We start from the raw sequence: 16,635 nt of genomic DNA, 5'->3' as shown, positions 1-16,635 counted from the left end.
CGACTATTAAAGCGTACGGCCTTTACGTACTGTATTTTGTAAACACGCACGACTAGACTAACTAGGCCATATACGACCGCAGCACATGCTTGCATGCTCAAAGCTAGGTGATCGTAGGCCTAGCGCGCGAGATTAGGCTTGATATCCAGGCTATAAATACATATTTTACCATGGTTCATCAGGATTATGAAAATTGCACAAAGTTCAAATTATAGGAGACTGGGAAGTCTAAATAACCGTATATCGAAGTATATAGCTTCCTCTCTTATTCGAAATTTAACAATTTAAAGCATATTAAAATATTCAAAAAGGAGTGTTCAAGTACGTAGACCTATATACACAAAGTTTTTGGTCCATAGACTTCCTTCTTCTTCTTCTTCCTCGGTAAATGCAACTTCATACAACGATCAGATTGCATCAGAAAAGAAAGTTTCATACTTAATTCACTCAGTTATGAATATTCTGCAGTGGTGGATCTAGTGGGGGGGGGGGGGTCTCCCTGGCCTCCAAAAACGGGTAAATTTAACCTTTTTTTGAAGAAAAAAAGACCACAGGCCCCTTCCCCTGCCCTGCATGGCTCAAGGGGATCGATCGAGGGGGGAATTTTGATTTTTAAAAATTTGCCTTTTTGTAAGCATAATATTTTATTTTGTAAATGTAAGTCTCACATATTATTTTACTCAATAGGCCAGCCACTTCTACATCATGTTTATGCTGTTTTCCCCATAAAATTATATAGTGTATATGTCTATATGTATATGCCCAGTATTACAGAAAGATGAAAGTTGTAAATTATTGAATCAATAAATTCACAGAATCTTAGCGAATAATACATGTAATTCAATTATATATGTATGTGTGGTCAGTGGAAAATATGTATCTCGGCACAAATGTTTGAGGATTATTGAAAAGAATAATTTGTTAAATTACTGACAATTTCAGTTGCCCTCATTACCAGTATATCAATTACACACACTTTAAATTAATTTCACTCACAGGGGGTCTCTCAGCAAGTTTTAATTGTACAGGTATATCATATATAAACAAATATTCTCCAAACTCTCTAAATGTCCGCTTTTTACATTTTACACAACTCTTATTTTCACTTTTATCTATCACTTTATCAGCTCTACTTTTCTCTCCATTTCTTTCACTCTTTCTCATATGAGGCTCTTTAATCTTCTTCCTTACACTTCCAATACATCTCACAGAACTAGTCCCTATACAAGCACTCTCTATTTAATAGACCAATTCACAAATGCATTTACATTATATTATATGATCCAACTTGAATGTAAGGAGATGGAAAGTACCGGTAAATGAAATATTTGCAATAATTTAGGTACCGTAACCCCTCCTTTCAATTACTTCAGGAAAGCGTTTGCACGCGTTAGGTTATCATGAACAACAATGATTAGGAAGTTATTCTTCAAGAAATTTGTGAATTGGTCTTGTCCATTCCAATGACAATTCTACTCAGTGCACCGTTTCTTAATATCAGATTTATATATTTTATTTCATGACAATCTAGTTGAATTACAGTAGATATTCACACTATGTAACTTCAATTACGCCCATAAGGTGTCGCAGTTCGACAGTTCAGTGGTTTGACTTGATTTGAATCACTAAGCTCATGGGCTCAAGTCCCTGTAACACATAAATCATGAATGGGCTTCTGCGAAGCATTGCTCTACATCTACCACTCTCAACCCAGGTGTAGTAGCAAGGAATCCTGTAAATGCTTAGAGCAATGCAATCACCTGTAGCAAAGGCTGGAGTGGAGGGCCCCTTTATTGGCACTTCATGGAGTGGGCATGATACACAAAGACAACATTGATACAATTTATGTTCATTGTCATAACATATCAAATATGGTTCTGCATCAGCCGTTCAACTCTCCTTCATCAAGTCAAATAGTATTGGGATATTGTGGAGTACATCTAGATGTATTGTGCACATTTCATTTTTCACATATAGTGTACAACAGAACCCACTTTATCCCTTGTGTAAATGGACAATTGAAAAAGTTAATGGTAGATTGTGTTCCATTTAACATGTATATGATTTGATGTCCACAAGGGTAGAAAATAGCTGTTTTTATGATTACTGATTAATAGGTCTTCAAAAGTTATGAGTAACCATATAAGAATATAATTATAAAATAGGGATGTTTAATAAAATAATCCTGTTAATGGTAAAATGCAGCGTCAGTGAAAGAGATATGAAACCATACTATAAACATGGTTTATTGATAATAGTCTTTCACAGTTATAATAATAATTTCTGGATAGTATCATTTAACCTGCCCAAACATATCTCATGACATAGGTCAAAAAGGGTGCTGGTAATTAGATAAATAGCTTTAGACGTATTATTTCACAAGATTTCTTGCAACTAAGACAATACAATGATGGAAAACGATGGTTATTCAATTCTTGTCTTATATCGTCTATATTTCTATTACATATAATATGACATACAAGAAATAAAACACAAAAAATACTTATATATTTTTCAATTGCAAAGAAAAGGTAGAGGGATGCAATCATGCAAACAATGTTGCTTTAACAATGGTTCACTGGCAACATGTCCTTCATTTATGCAATAAATGTGTAACAAAACCTGCTCAATGACAGCAAAGCTACCCAGACACAATAGTGTTTCAGATCAAGCAATTATGAAGACAGTGTCTGTAAAGTATTAAAATACTAAAACATGTATATATAGTTCTTGTATTTCATTCAGTTTTCATTTTGCCATAGATCCACTGACGTAATCTGCTGCTTGACTGCCTAACTCTTTAACTTTCTCTGGTCCTCTTGCTAACGATGAAAATGTCCACTTCACACCTAAGTAAGCAAGAAACAAAAACAAAAACTTATGGTTACCAAATCTGAAATGGAAAACAATTTTTAAAACATTTTTGATGTATGTCTCCAGGTTTCAACTTCTATTAAGAGATTAAACAAGATTAAATATACAGGACTAACTTCAAAATGAATTTACCATGCATACACTCAAACTGAACTTTGAACATGACATTTTGGTACTATAAATCTTTGAACTACTGCTCTGTTTGTTTCTTTTCATGCTAATACCCCCCCCCCCCAACAACAACAACAAAAACAAAAAAAAGAAAAAAGAAAAAAGAAGGAAATTGTATAAAAGGCAGATGTCAAGGAAGGGATTGAAGTAATCTGATAATCTTTGAAAGCAAACTAAGTTGATACCGCATGAAACCCACATTAAGTGTGTGTGGGTATGTCCACTTATTTCCCAGTGAAAGGTTTTTTTTACAAAGATTAACAAATTTAATGAAAATGATAGCATTTTATCTCACCTAGTTAAAAGGCAATCTAACGAGGTGAGTCAGGTCACTTAATTACTGTGACTACAATGTTTTCAATACAAATCATCCAATAATACTCTTTGGCAACAGTTTTCATTTCCGGTGGTTTAGATTTCGGATCTCAGTGTTGCGCCAAGCAATCATTTAAAGCACTTTGCATATAACCTAAATGTAAAGAAAAAAGGGAAAATAAAACAATTAAATACCTGAATTCCAGCTTTGCCTTGTATTACTTGCTAATTGCTCAGTTGATGGTATCTGCAAAATAGTAAGACCACAAATTTTCATTTCTATTGTAAATATACTTAATTCTGGCGAATCATCATTTCATTTTACAGATTGGAATAATACATATTATATATGTAAAACGTTTAACAGAATTCATGGATTCTAAATAGACCTAGTTTGTATTTTTGCAGAGCATAATTCACCATGCGAATGAATTTTTATCGATATCTTTGTCAAATCAACAGCTGTAAGGTGCAACCAAGGAAGAACCATTAATCTTGATTGTGCCTTAGATCTAAAACAAATTTTTAAAAAGTTAGAAATTCTTCTTAGCTTCACCTCTATTAAAATATGGTTGACAATTAACTCATCAAAAAGATCCCAATCCTATGACAAATAAAACAGCCTAGCCCAAAGTTTCTGTCTCTTTCGTTCGTTAGCCTCTGATTTGGGTAGGGTCGGCTCTAGGAGCTGACCCTAGAGCCGACCGTACCCAAATCAGAGGCTAACGAACGAAAGAGACAGAAAATTTGGGCTAAAAACAGCCCTGCATGAAAGTTACATGTACCATGTTTTGTTTATTTTATCAGAATGTAAAAATGAAGTAAAATACAAGTAAATTAATAATACCTGTCTGAGATATTCATCCTGTCTCTGTAGGGTGCCTGTTAGCTTGTTCATTGTTTTTGAACCATCAAATGAAGATCCCCAGATCCCTTGCTCAACTGATACGTAAAGTGCTCCTCCTCCTATTGCTATCTTGCAAAGCCCTCTGAAAAGTGAAAAAGAGACGAACACACGATGTTCAGTTTCAGGATATGGTAAACCAGGAAAACTGTTTCCATCAGACTACAATAGAATCAATACCTGTTGTAACTTACACTTAGGGTCTAAAGCCTAATACTATAGTAATAGTAATAATACAGGCTACAACTACATCCTGTTCCACAATCTTAATTTTAACAGAAGCAGATTAAAGTGAATGTTTGAGGAAAATTTTCATAAGAATAAGATTGTCATTTTAATTTTTATACGTTTGGCGGAAGGTTTTTTCATAAATCAGGAGATTCACATCGTTTGCTAGAGAGCGGGAGGGAGGGCATGGCGGCGGGAGTCTCCCACTACAAGCTGGTGGGACAGCGGGAGAATGAGCGTGAAGGCGTGAGACTCCCTCCAAAATTGGGAGGGTTGACAATGACAGAAGTCGGTAGACAGTACACTCCCGTTTAAAAACCCCAAATAACAAACACACAACACTATATCAACACAGCATGCACAGCGCTAGACCGAAAGCTTCAGTCTCTATACCGTCGGTTGTTCCACTGAGACTACGTCTGGCTCCACTAGACCTCTATAACCGGAGGTCTAGTGGAGCCAGACGTAGTCTCAGTGGAACAACCGACGGTATAGAGACTGAAGCTTTCGGTCTAGCACAGCGCAGTCTCCACCTTTGGCTTTGACTCAATCGATCTCCCCCTCTGACAAAGTCTGGTCTCGACCACTCCAGCAAAGCATACAGAGTCGAAGCTAAAAAAAGGCGTATTGACTGGGTCTCGACGTCTCTCGGCTCGCGGCTCATCCCAGGCACCGGGGAAATGCATGGCACGAGATACGACAGCCGCCATACTTAGCCAGAGCCCAGACAGGATTTCTAGTTTTCTAAAATTCTACGACTAAAATTATTCTGAAACTAAAAGGTGAGAGTTAATTTAACGTTTTTATCATACAGCAGGTGAATGTGAGATTACTAATATAAAATCTTAAACTTACTTCAAGATCGGAACAGCCATTTTAGATAGATTTTTAGATGATACTTCAGAATTTTAGCAGTTCGGTCGTGTCGCTGACTGGAGTGTACCGGTACAGTGTGTGCCAATACGGCCCGCGCCGCGCCGGGCTTGCTGGCCTAGTTAGCTAGCTAGCTAGCCATTCGATAACGCCGCAACAACGAGCTAGCATGTTGTTGTTGTTGTTGTTTTAATTTATAGGCGTTTTTCATTCAGAAGTGAATATTTACGCCTCTTCTCTCAGGATTTTTATTCCTTTAATATTTTGATATATAGATTTGGATAAATTGGATTTTTAAAAGCTAAACTTTTATTTAATGATGAAGAATTCAGTGGCTGGCGAGCAAAAGGCTTATCGGCTATATAGGACGCCCAAGGAGCATTCGGAGCAAACGCTAGTCTCGATACAAGACGCCGTTTTTCTATTTCCGTGACGACGTGGCGACTACAGCGCAATTTTTAGCAACAGGTTCGGTTTATCAGTTTATGAAAATTTCATGTTTTCGAAATATCATATTACGAATGCACTGTTGTAGCACTTGGCTTGGCATTATCAAATGATAAACTGTGTGTCTTGTCTATTAAAGTAAAATTATGTGCTGAAATTGTTTCTGTGACTCTACTTTCTTGCCCCACATGCTTGTTTTCATGTTTGTATAGAGGTGACAGCTTAAAATTCTCATTAATTTATAAAATGTTGTTGTTCAGAGCTACCAAGTATCACGCATTAGGCGTGACATCACGCATTTCGAGGGTCTGAAAATGCTCTTACGCACAACGTGTGCGCTAGATTTTGAAAAAACGCTATAGATACGTGTGTTATAGATCTACCCTCTTGCCGAATCATGAAAATGTCACGCTTTGCCGATCTTTGAACTTGGCATCTCTGAGTTGTTGTTTTGGTTTATAGGCGTTTATTATTCAGAAGTGAATATTTACGCATTATTATGTATAAGATAAGAACTAGTCTTGCCTCAAGCAGAGAGAGAGAGAGGTGAGACTGAATGAGAGACCTGGGGGGCAGGTCACGGTCAGTGAACGAGTGATGATTGAAAGTCACACTCAACGACAGAGAGGTCTGCAAATCGCTTATTTGTTCTGCACAATTGTTTTTATTAAAGCATTTTAACCTAATGTCTGTCAGAGCATACTGACACTCACTGACAGTGAGACTGTGAAGCCCAACTTTCTGTTAGTGTGAAACTATTTACAAGACACCGTCCAGCTGTAGTCGGCTAAAAAAAGGGCCTCAGGCCACCCCTCAAGAATTCTGTCCATGCTTGATTGTATGTTGAAGAATCATTAGTCATGAATAGTGCCAGTGTTTTTATGGGTGTAGATGAAAGAGAAGGCATAATTATGATATATGAGATATCTTTCCAACTCGATGGGAGAATGCATGGTTTGGTTCTTTTGAGTTGGGATCATCTCAGAAATTTGTGTTAAAGAGAAGGTTGAGTTCTGGGAAGAGATGAAAAATAATTTGTGAGCATTACTCATTCTTATTATGCAAGTGTGGAAGAACATCAGATAAGACATGTTCCCTGAAAAGCATGGCTCTTCAAATGCCCTCATATTCTAAATATGCATGTAACATCGTAAAAATCGGGGGGGGGGGGGGCCGGCTTTTTACGCCACGTGTTCTTGTAGTCCCATATACATCTTTCTGTGTACAGTGTTTGTAACTTTACCAAGACTTGGCCAAATTTCTTATCATTTTGATGATTCCAGAACCTTGCAATACACACAAATTCTTACATGTTAGATGATCAACCTTTTCTGGTCGGTTCCACACCGTTTCTTTCACAATGCAATCGCATGACCAGAACTCAACTTCATCTTTAAGGACAAGTTCATCCCTGGCCCTACATCAAGTTGATATTAATGGGGTCATTCCATGTCAAATCACCCAAAAAATCTGAAAATCTTAACCCGACCATTTTTGATTTTGATGAAACTTGGTGAACTTGTTGAGTGTGATCTCACAGCACCAAATCCCAAATTTTAGGTCAATCGGGTGAGGGGTTTGGGAGATACGGCCCACCAAATTTTGAGTTTTTTTCAAAAATGGGGGTGGTAGGCCTACCTTTGAACCCTTGTATCTCGGGACCTAATGGGTCAATCTTCTCAAAATTTGTATTGTTGGAAAGGGTATTCAATAAGGATTCCAAATCTGCCGCCATTTTGAAGATTCGTACATGTTGGGGTACTTTGACCTCTTGACCTCAGATTTGACCTTGAAATTGACCTTGTGGATCACGTAACTTTGACAACATTTTTCATGAAATGTTATCTCTGACATGTTTACTAAAACATATAAAAGTTTCAGAGATATAATATTTTTTGTTTTGGAGCAATAAGGATTGAAAGTATCTAGCTCACAGATATTCACAATAAGCCCTATTATAATGTATACAATACATGCAATATGCACAGTACAACATACATCTTCCACATGCTTTTTTGTTTTAGTCATATCCATCCTAAATGTCAGCGGTACTTGTATAGAAATAAAATGACAAGTTCATATAGGCCTAAAGGGTTAACAGGATGTATGGCTTTAGACCTCTGAGTCAGTTCTAGGATAATTACCCCCTGGAAAATTCCTCCCCCCGGAAAACTACCCTCTAAGGACAATTACCCCAGAGGACAATTACCTCCCCCCCCCCCCCCCTATTTGTTAAAGGGGAAGTCCATCCTGATAATAAAGTGGTTTTAATCAAAGCAGATTTTTTTATTATTCTTGAGGGGTAATTTTCCCAGGGGGGGGGGGGGGGGGGGGTAATTGTCCTAGGGGTAAATTGTACGGGGGTTAATTGTCCTTGGGGGGGGGGGGGGGACAGATTGTCCTAGGAGGTAATTTTCTGGGGGGTAATAATCCTCTGGGTGTGATAGTCCTTGGGGGGGTAATTGTCCTCGGGGGGGGGGGGGGGGACATTTCCTGAAGGTTAATTTTCCAGGGGGTAATTATCCTAGAACCGACTCAGAGGCCTAAAGCCATACATCCTGTTAACCACTATTGTGAAGATTGACCCATTAGGTCCCGAGATACAAGGGTTCAAAGGTAGGCCCGCCACCCCCATTTTTGAAAAAAACTCAAAATTTGGTGGGCCGTATCTCCCAAACCCCTCACCCGATTGACCTAAAATTTGGGATTTGGTGCTGTGAGATCACACTCAACAAGTTCACCAAGTTTCATCAAAATCAAAAATGGTCAGGTTAAAACCATTGGGTGATTTGACATGGAATGACCCAATGATTGTATTTTTAGAAAAACATGATGGTATCTATTTTTTCATTTGAAGATTTCTCAAAATCAACAACTGCATGAAATTGCTTTTACAGTATAGCTACATGTTAAAGGTATTACAAAGTTTTGGTATGGGGTCATGAATTCGGTTCACATTAAAATATTGAAAGCATATGCGTTCCTACAATATTCATTGATCGTTGTCGCGGTTAAAATCGAGTCTGAAGTTATGAAATGATAAATAATAAACTCTCTATGTTGTATAGCTCCCTCTCAAGGACAAGATATTAATTTAGCTATGAAACAATGTTTCTTGACTAAAATCGACCGTTTAGCTATTCCCGTTTGAAAATTATATATCACAACTACATATTCTGAGATTTTCATGGTCGCAGCTACCATTGTATACGGCCAAAGGAGCTATTTGAAATTTATCAAAATTTACCGGGAGCACCGGTAAATTCTTATATTCAATTTTTCTCGAAAACAGAAGTGTTTTAGGGGCTAATTTTTTAGTGCTTATAATACATCCACAGGGGCATCCAAATATATGAAAATTGTAAAGATTCACTATCCACCCAATTTTCAAAATTTCCCAAAACTTTGTATTACCTTTAATGTGTTAAGATTTTATCAAACTTCACTGAGAAGTGAGAGGACAATAATAATGTTTACAGTTATGTATTTGGGGTGTTGAGATTTTCTTCAGGAAAAAAAATTGGGATTGGAATATTTTGTGTAAAATAAAAAATAGAGTAAGTCTAGATTTCAAAATGAGTTTTCAAAATGGGTAGGGATGTTAAAATGTGTGAAAATTCATATCTTTCTTATTCTTTATTGGGTTTTACCTAAATCTGATAATTTCTAATCAATGGTTGGGTGGTTTGGGTGTTAATGGCAGTGGGCTGAGATGGGATGGAAGTGAACAAAAATCACTTAAGTATTCCCCTCTAGCTCTGAGCACATTGTGTTCTTCTGGATAGAGATTGTGACAAAGCAGTTCACAGGAGGGTATCAAATTCAAATTCCCTAAAACATGCATTTTATCAAAAATTACTGTTTCATGATGAAATTTCCTTTCCATCATCTGTTAACTGTAATCTATGAGTAGAATGTCAAACTCCCACGATCCTAAAGAGATTTTTTTTTGCATCCTGATGAGCCCTGATTTTCATATGCTATTTGTTTTCTTTCAGCTACCATACAACATGGCAACCAAACTAGTCCAGTGGCTCACAGTCTTTTTTCTTGTTGCCAGTATTTGGAGTGCCCTGTTGTTTGACCTCATCCCAATTCGGTTGGATGATACATTAAAAGAAGTCATATGGCCGGTGAGTGTCAAAATTTGTTTCCAGTTGTGATTTTAGGAAGAAGGAGTGTAGTGTTGTTATCATGGACAAGTGGCAGCATCACACATTGTTTGTATCAATTGGTGAAATTATTATTTGGTTTATGTGTTTAGTGTTTGACAATTGGAAACAAACCGTAATTATAATTACATGTATGTCCACTTCGTTTGCAAACTTTTATTACAGACTGATTAAAAGTATGTATGGTACCGGTATATTCATTGCACTTTTGTATAAGCAATTGACTTATTTACTTTGATTTATTCTTCTTTTAGGTGACCCCCATTCTACTCAGTAATTTCTTAAAAGTTTTAATGTTCACTTTACGATTAACCACAAAAACATGTTTAATATTTTAAGTTGTTTGATCCCTAGGAATATGTTAAAAAGCGCATACCTATATGATTTGTATTATTTGAATCATGGGTTACATGTTCATCTTATCGATCATGATTTAAATTCTACAATCCTTCTTTTTTTCTTCCACAGTTCCCAGCGTATTTTCTTGTAGTATTTGGGGTAAGTTCCAAATTTGTTTGTTACCATGATGATTCATAGTTTTCTGTACACAAACATCAGGTAGATCTACATTGCATTGTTTTTGTAATCTAAATTTACCTGATGTGTTCTTACTGTAGTTTGGTTGAAGGAGTTAGAGGTTTCCTCATTAAGATGTTATGCCAAAATATGTAAAACATGAAGTTTAGCATGCATAAGAAAACCTTGAACTTGTTTGTCATCAAAACGCAAAGTACAAGACTCATATAGTTTTCTTTACAAAGTATAAAAGTACTTGATCTGCTTATTCGTGATAGTCGACTTCAGACTATGTTTCCAATTTGCAGGTTTAGGCATGGCTGGGTTGTGGGTGGGGGAGGGGGAGGGGGTAGTAGGGTCAGTGTGGTGTTTTTGTGTATTATTAGTATGAAACAAAGGATGTTGAACATATTTTTGGTGATGTTATAGTCATGATATTCATCCACTTTTACGTTTTTTTTTATATTTACCTGGTAGTGCTTTTCCCTTGGAACCATTGGATATCGAGTTGCTACTTTTAATGATTGCGAAGATGCCGTAGTTTCACTTAAAGAGGTAAATATTTCTTACAATACATATTTCATCGAACAGCTATACATTCCCTTTCATTTTAGTTTCCTATGCCTAATAGTTAGAATATCTTTAGATGTCATAATTACCATGGATATACAAATATAGATATTGGACTGTTTACCAATGTTCAACCTATCCCTAGTTATGTTTAGATTTATAGCAGAGTTCCCAATTCTTTACAGATCTACACAAAAATGGTACTTATGAACAAGGTTGACACATCTTTTTTTATAGAGGCACATTAAAACCTCACCCCAAAGAATAAGTGTAGGTATTTTGAAAAATGAGATGTATGCCTGTCCTTTGATGTACAATATTCCTTACATAAATGTACAAGAGATATATGATATATAGAGCACCAACTTATTTATGCAATTTGCGTTCCGGCAATTGTAGTACAAAGGATAATAGCAGGTGAATGAAATGTTTCATCACGACACACAGCTAGGAAGGAAGCATCCATAGATTTTAATACATTTACTTGATAAACTACTTCACTTAGTATTCCATGTTATAAAAAAAAATGGTGATGCCCATGTTGCGCTGATAATCTGTACATTATTCTTGCGTTATGCCTCTCTCATACACTTTGGTGGGGAATCTTGTAGATTAAAGGTACTATGTCCCTTTTGCAGCCAACCTCAAATTATGTAGAACTTTGCAGGAATTATTAATATGTCATGTATGTCCTATCTGTGAAATTTAAATGTTAGCAGTGTTGTCATATTCAAATTATGCAAGAAAACCTGTTTACTTGCTAGACTTCACTGTCAGACACTATTGAGTGACTGACTGGCTGTTTTTCTTCTTTGGTAATAACATACATGAAAAGAGTTGTAAAGGGTACATGAGCATTTGTCTACATCAATAACCCACTTCTTGTGATGGCCAAGATTAAACTGATTGAATCTTTGCGCAGCATAAAACGTATGACCATTCGGTACAATTGTCTGAAAATCAAGACTATTACTTTTGGGCTCTATAGCCCTAAAGTCGATTTGACAACTAATAGTCGTTATTTTCCCACTTGAAGACATTTTCAAGCCCCACCTTTTTTAGGGAAGTTCTAAATTAGTATTACCTTTCAAATGCAGTTGGAATTTAACTTTTTCATTTTTTTGGCCTGCAAATGGGACATAGTACCTTTAATGGGTAAGAATATAATATATCTCTCAGAATAAGTAAAGTTATTTCTTGGGGTGAGGTTTCCTATAATCACTCTGCAACTACACATATGTGAATTAATAGAGCTATTTGAAGATGTATCACTAATTTCACTAATATCACTAAGTTATTCCACAAGAATATGTGTGTGATGACCATTGTAAAGAACAAAATGACTAGGAGACTAAGGGCTGTTTTCATTTTCAGTAAAACATGTTGACAGATGTTGATGAAGAAGAGTACTACAGTGGTGTATTTTGAAAGAAGGAGTGGAATTATAGTTCTTTGAGATATGAACATGGTTGTAGGTCAATTAGCCCAGCTATAATTTGTAAAAATGGGATAATTTCTACATTTTGTATATTTAATGTACCAGTATTAATGTTACATTCTTTTTGCTAGTTGAAGTAAACCTATATGAAAGTGTCGTAGTCGAGTGGTTTAAGCACTTGACTCGAAATTCAAAGGTCGTGGTTCCCCAATACGTCACTAATGTCCTTTGGCAAGGCATTAATCTTCATTTGCCACACTCGACCCAGGTGAGGTAAATGGTTACCTGGCATGAATTAATTCCTTGAAATGCTGGAGCACTGTAATGGCAGCTTGTAGCTTCATCAGACACTGCTTTGGCAGCTAGGCTAAAGCCAGGGTAATAATGAATGCGTCTCAGGATAGAATTTCTAGACAGACTGTGCTATAGAAATGCATATCATTATTATATCTCCGAAGACCGCTAATACCTTATGATTTATTTTGTGTTTTGTTTTCTTTGTTTTTCAGGAACTCAAAGAAGCAAGGAAAGATCTGACCAGCAAAGGATTTACATTCTCATGACACGGTGGAATGTATAGACTCTAGAAATAATTGAAACATCTCAACAGCCGTATTTACTTTATAAAGCAATTGATTTAAACCTAAAGATGATAATTGCCACTGTGTCCCGATACTCTTGTGTTTGTACTCCAGTTTTCATTCCATGCTTTTGGCTGTAAATTTGTAATGGTTGGAAATCATGAATACAGAATGGTCTTTATATTCAAACTCATCAGGAGATATGTGCACCAAGTATCAGGAACCCATCAAGTTGCTGGCGGCAACAAGAGGAATGATTGCCCAGAGGATTTAATATGATGGTATCCACAAGTGGAAGTTTGCTCAGTGTAGTTTGATTCATTATAGCAAATATAGCAAGCAAATCTTCAATGGTTATCCGTTTATTTTTTGGATAGGATAGGGTGTACTATGATCTTATACTTAAAGGGAAATCCAACCTGAACAACAAACTAATATAATAGAAAGCAGATAAATCAGAGAAGCACACTGGTGAAAATTTGAACAAAATTGGACATAAGATAAGAAAGTTAGGAATCAAATATTTAATATTTATATGTTATGTAGTGCCCGAAAGGAGAAATTTATTTTTGTAAACAACAAATTGGAGATGAGTCTGCATATGTCACAATCTAGTGCCCAAATTGCCAATTTGAGATTCGCATAGATACAGTGACCTAATAATTCACACTTGTATAACTTTCTTATTATTATCACATTTGTTTCATATATTAATATTTATGTGGGGGAAGGTTTTTTTTTCTTGTTATTTCTCTTTCTATAAGCCTGAATCTTGCTATAGTAGCAAGTTATGTACCGGTGAGGAGCCTGCTTGCTTTAAACCAGGGCCCGTCTTGTAAAGAGTTGAGATCGATCTGAATTAATCGCAAGACCTCCAATCAAATGCAAGTTTACAGTCTCGTATCTCTTATGTACATACAGTAGTTGAGATTGATATTAATCGCAAATAAGTTCTGATTAACCGTAACTGATTAAAAGACGGGGCAATATGTACTGCTCTAAATAGATGCACTCACTACAAAGAGATACTGTCCATATAATTTGTGAAGACTAAGTCATGGAACTCATTGAACAACAAATAAGTAAATCATAATATGTAAAGGGCATTTTTTTCGTTGGTTCAGGTATTTGTAAAAAATCCTGAAACTGAGAAAGTAAGCATATTGCGGTATTAAACAAATCTTATTAACTTTGATGCTAACTTTGAGCATAAAAGTTGAATATCAGTGCTTCATATGGATGATGTATTTAAAAATTTTAACCCCATGTTTTGTTGTATTGTGTCTGTCTCTATCAATGTGTCCATTAAAAAAAAACTTGTAATAAAACTATACATCTCAAAAATTCACCTAAGTCTCAAGTTCATAGACATTTCCATTGACATTCAATAGGATTTCTAAGAACTTAAACAACGGTTTCATAAATATGGCCCTGTTGTGTTCATGCCTTTCTGCTTGTTTGTACTGCTTGTGTCATTTTAACTGTTATTGCTATTTGATTTATGCCAAAGTGGTTTCTAGAAAGATATGACATATACTGTATATGTAATTAATGGTAATAGAATTTCTTCCATATTTGTCTGTATAATGTGCTTTTTTTAGGTTTGCCGAATCAATTTTTTGTGTATATACATGTAAACCGACTTGTATTTCAAACTGTAGGTCGCAATAAAACTGACTAGAATTATAATCATTAAATGGACAAGTCTGACTGAATGTTATTATTTGAATATGTACATGTAAGTCTACAGCTCTGATCCCCACCCCCCCCCCCATCTTTTTAGGGGTACAGGTATAAGTTCTTGGTGAAAGTGATACTAGTACTAAACCTCAAGGCATGATGCATGTACTTGCCTGCACTTTCGAGTCAGTGACACATCAAATTGTATAAGTATTAGAGCAAAGTCCCAATTGATCATAGACTGTCATTTCATTGTTTAATTGTGCAGGTTGATGGTGAATTTAGAAGAAAAATAAGGACCATAAAAGAGAAATATTTCTAGCACCAATTTTCAATTTATTTCAAGCACAAGTCATTGATACATCTCCATATATCATGTTTGTTCATGCTACATACATTTTTTATAGATATTTATATTTATTTTTTATACATAATTAAAAAATTTGTATTCCTTTCATAACCACAGAAAACAAAATTTGGTCCTTGATTATCTTCTTCAAACACAATTCTGGATTGCAAATAAGAAGAGAGATAGCTGGGAAGGCAGAAAAAATACATGGAATCTTGGAGGGATGTAGAGTTGTGGAAACTACACAATTAAATCTGCCAATATTGATTTTAAAATTAAAAAAAAAAATCCTCTGACGATTGAAGAAAGGGGTGGAGAGGGGAAGAAAAATAGAGAAAAAGGTAGTCAAAAGGAGAGAGAGAGAGAGACGGACAGATTGGGGGAGGGTAGGGGGAAAAAAGGAAGGAGTTTTGGTAAAAGTGATGCCTCAACCTAATGCAAATATTGCTCCTTCATTCATGTATCATAAATGCAAGAATACATTTTCTTTTTGTGAACATTTATTTCCAAAGAGGTAATAAGATATCATTGAATATTTCCTGTATAACATAGGCTGATACATTTAAAAGATTTAAAAATACAAAAACATGCAGAATGATGCAGCTTGGAAGCATTTGTGCAAAGACAAAATCCACTTAATGAAAAGCCTATATGGAAAATTACTTCATTCCTTTAATTCAATCCAATGACCGGGGTAATAGTTTATTTGTAAAGCGCTTAGAGACATTTGTATTAAGCGCTATATAAAAATTAAATATTATTATTATTATTATTAATTCTGGGTATTGGTATAATTGATAATTACAAAAATAATGTCATAAAATTGCACAAATCACATTCATGATCCATGAGATTTAAGATTTGCCATCTAAAAGGATAAAGAATGAGGATTTAAAGTTCACAGAACAAGATATTCCTACAACCAATTGATGACTACTTCTACACCTGATTGAAGACTGATTTATTTTCGCTCTTGAGAACAAAATATCTTACTCGATGGGTAAAAGACGCATACCAATACCTCACACCGGTTCTCTTTCCTTCTTTGTTAAATACATATGATGTATGTCTCTATCCTTAGCAATACAAATGATTTTCTTCAAATGTCTTCTGATCAACCGCAAAAAACATATAATGTATGGCACACAAAGTAGCATAATGCCAAATACCATTTGATTGCTAACATTGATCTAGGAACCATTTCAACTGCTTGAAATATCCTTATTATTGCACAACACTAAGTTGACTCATTTATGACATGCAAATGATACACTTTAGCCAGTGACTTGAAAATGGTTCTTCTGACTTATTAGTTGTTTCAGTTTTTAAGGAAAAATATGTAGATACAAACTGAAATGACTTGATCATCCTTTTGTTTAGTTTTTGCAGCAGAAAATGAACAGTCTTTGTAAAAGCTTTGGCTTTTTTATGACATAAATATTATAATTTAACCAGTAGCTTGAAAATGATTCTTCTGACTTACTAGTTTTTTTCAGTTTTGACCCCAAAAATGTAGA

The 16,635-nt window shown here is 35.6% G+C and overlaps 2 protein-coding genes across 3 annotated transcripts; one reads left to right on the top strand and one right to left on the bottom strand.

Annotated features, from left to right (window-relative positions):
• Positions 1-1,490: 1,490 nt before the first annotated feature.
• Positions 1,491-5,504, bottom strand: LOC115919244. The gene is made up of 4 exons (XM_030972578.1): positions 5,348-5,504; positions 4,208-4,349; positions 3,556-3,607; positions 1,491-2,849 (listed from the first exon to the last, which is right to left on the bottom strand). The coding sequence occupies exons 1-4, from the start codon at positions 5,365-5,367 to the stop codon at positions 2,749-2,751; spliced, it is 315 nt and encodes a 104-aa protein (XP_030828438.1). The 5' UTR covers positions 5,368-5,504; the 3' UTR covers positions 1,491-2,748.
• LOC753256 (dolichol-phosphate mannosyltransferase subunit 3) lies at positions 5,167-14,790 on the top strand. 2 transcript variants are annotated; one of them, XM_030972580.1, is made up of 5 exons: positions 5,167-5,274; positions 9,811-9,945; positions 10,453-10,482; positions 10,978-11,055; positions 13,018-14,790. In XM_030972580.1, exons 2-5 carry the CDS (start codon positions 9,823-9,825, stop codon positions 13,069-13,071), a joined length of 285 nt encoding a protein of 94 aa, XP_030828440.1. In that variant the 5' UTR covers positions 5,167-5,274; positions 9,811-9,822; the 3' UTR covers positions 13,072-14,790. The 2 variants fall into 2 exon arrangements, with proteins under 2 accessions (XP_030828440.1, XP_030828439.1); XM_030972579.1 differs by lacking the exon at positions 5,167-5,274 and adding an exon at positions 5,743-5,833.
• Positions 14,791-16,635: the final 1,845 nt, after the last annotated feature.

Source organism: Strongylocentrotus purpuratus, unplaced genomic scaffold (genome assembly GCF_000002235.5).
Source record: "Strongylocentrotus purpuratus isolate Spur 01 unplaced genomic scaffold, Spur_5.0 spur5_scaffold_6, whole genome shotgun sequence".
In the NCBI taxonomy this organism is placed as follows: Eukaryota; Metazoa; Echinodermata; class Echinoidea; order Camarodonta; family Strongylocentrotidae; genus Strongylocentrotus; species Strongylocentrotus purpuratus.
This window is presented reverse-complemented; position numbering and strand designations above follow the sequence as displayed.

Excerpts from the sequence above, each read along its gene's own strand:
- LOC115919244 (XM_030972578.1), bottom strand. The coding sequence starts at position 5,367 with ATGGCTGTTCCGATCTTGAA. Across the intron at positions 4,350-5,347 it reads ATGGCTGTTCCGATCTTGAA|AGGGCTTTGCAAGATAGCAA; the intron begins GTAAGTTTAAGA and ends TTCACTTTTCAG. Across the intron at positions 2,850-3,555 it reads AAGGCAAAGCTGGAATTCAG|GTGTGAAGTGGACATTTTCA; the intron begins GTATTTAATTGT and ends TTGCTTACTTAG.
- LOC753256 (XM_030972580.1), top strand. The coding sequence starts at position 9,823 with ATGGCAACCAAACTAGTCCAGTGGCTCACAGTCTTTTTTCTTGTTGCC. Across the intron at positions 9,946-10,452 it reads TAAAAGAAGTCATATGGCCG|TTCCCAGCGTATTTTCTTGT; the intron begins GTGAGTGTCAAA and ends TTTCTTCCACAG. Across the intron at positions 10,483-10,977 it reads ATTTTCTTGTAGTATTTGGG|TGCTTTTCCCTTGGAACCAT; the intron begins GTAAGTTCCAAA and ends TTTACCTGGTAG.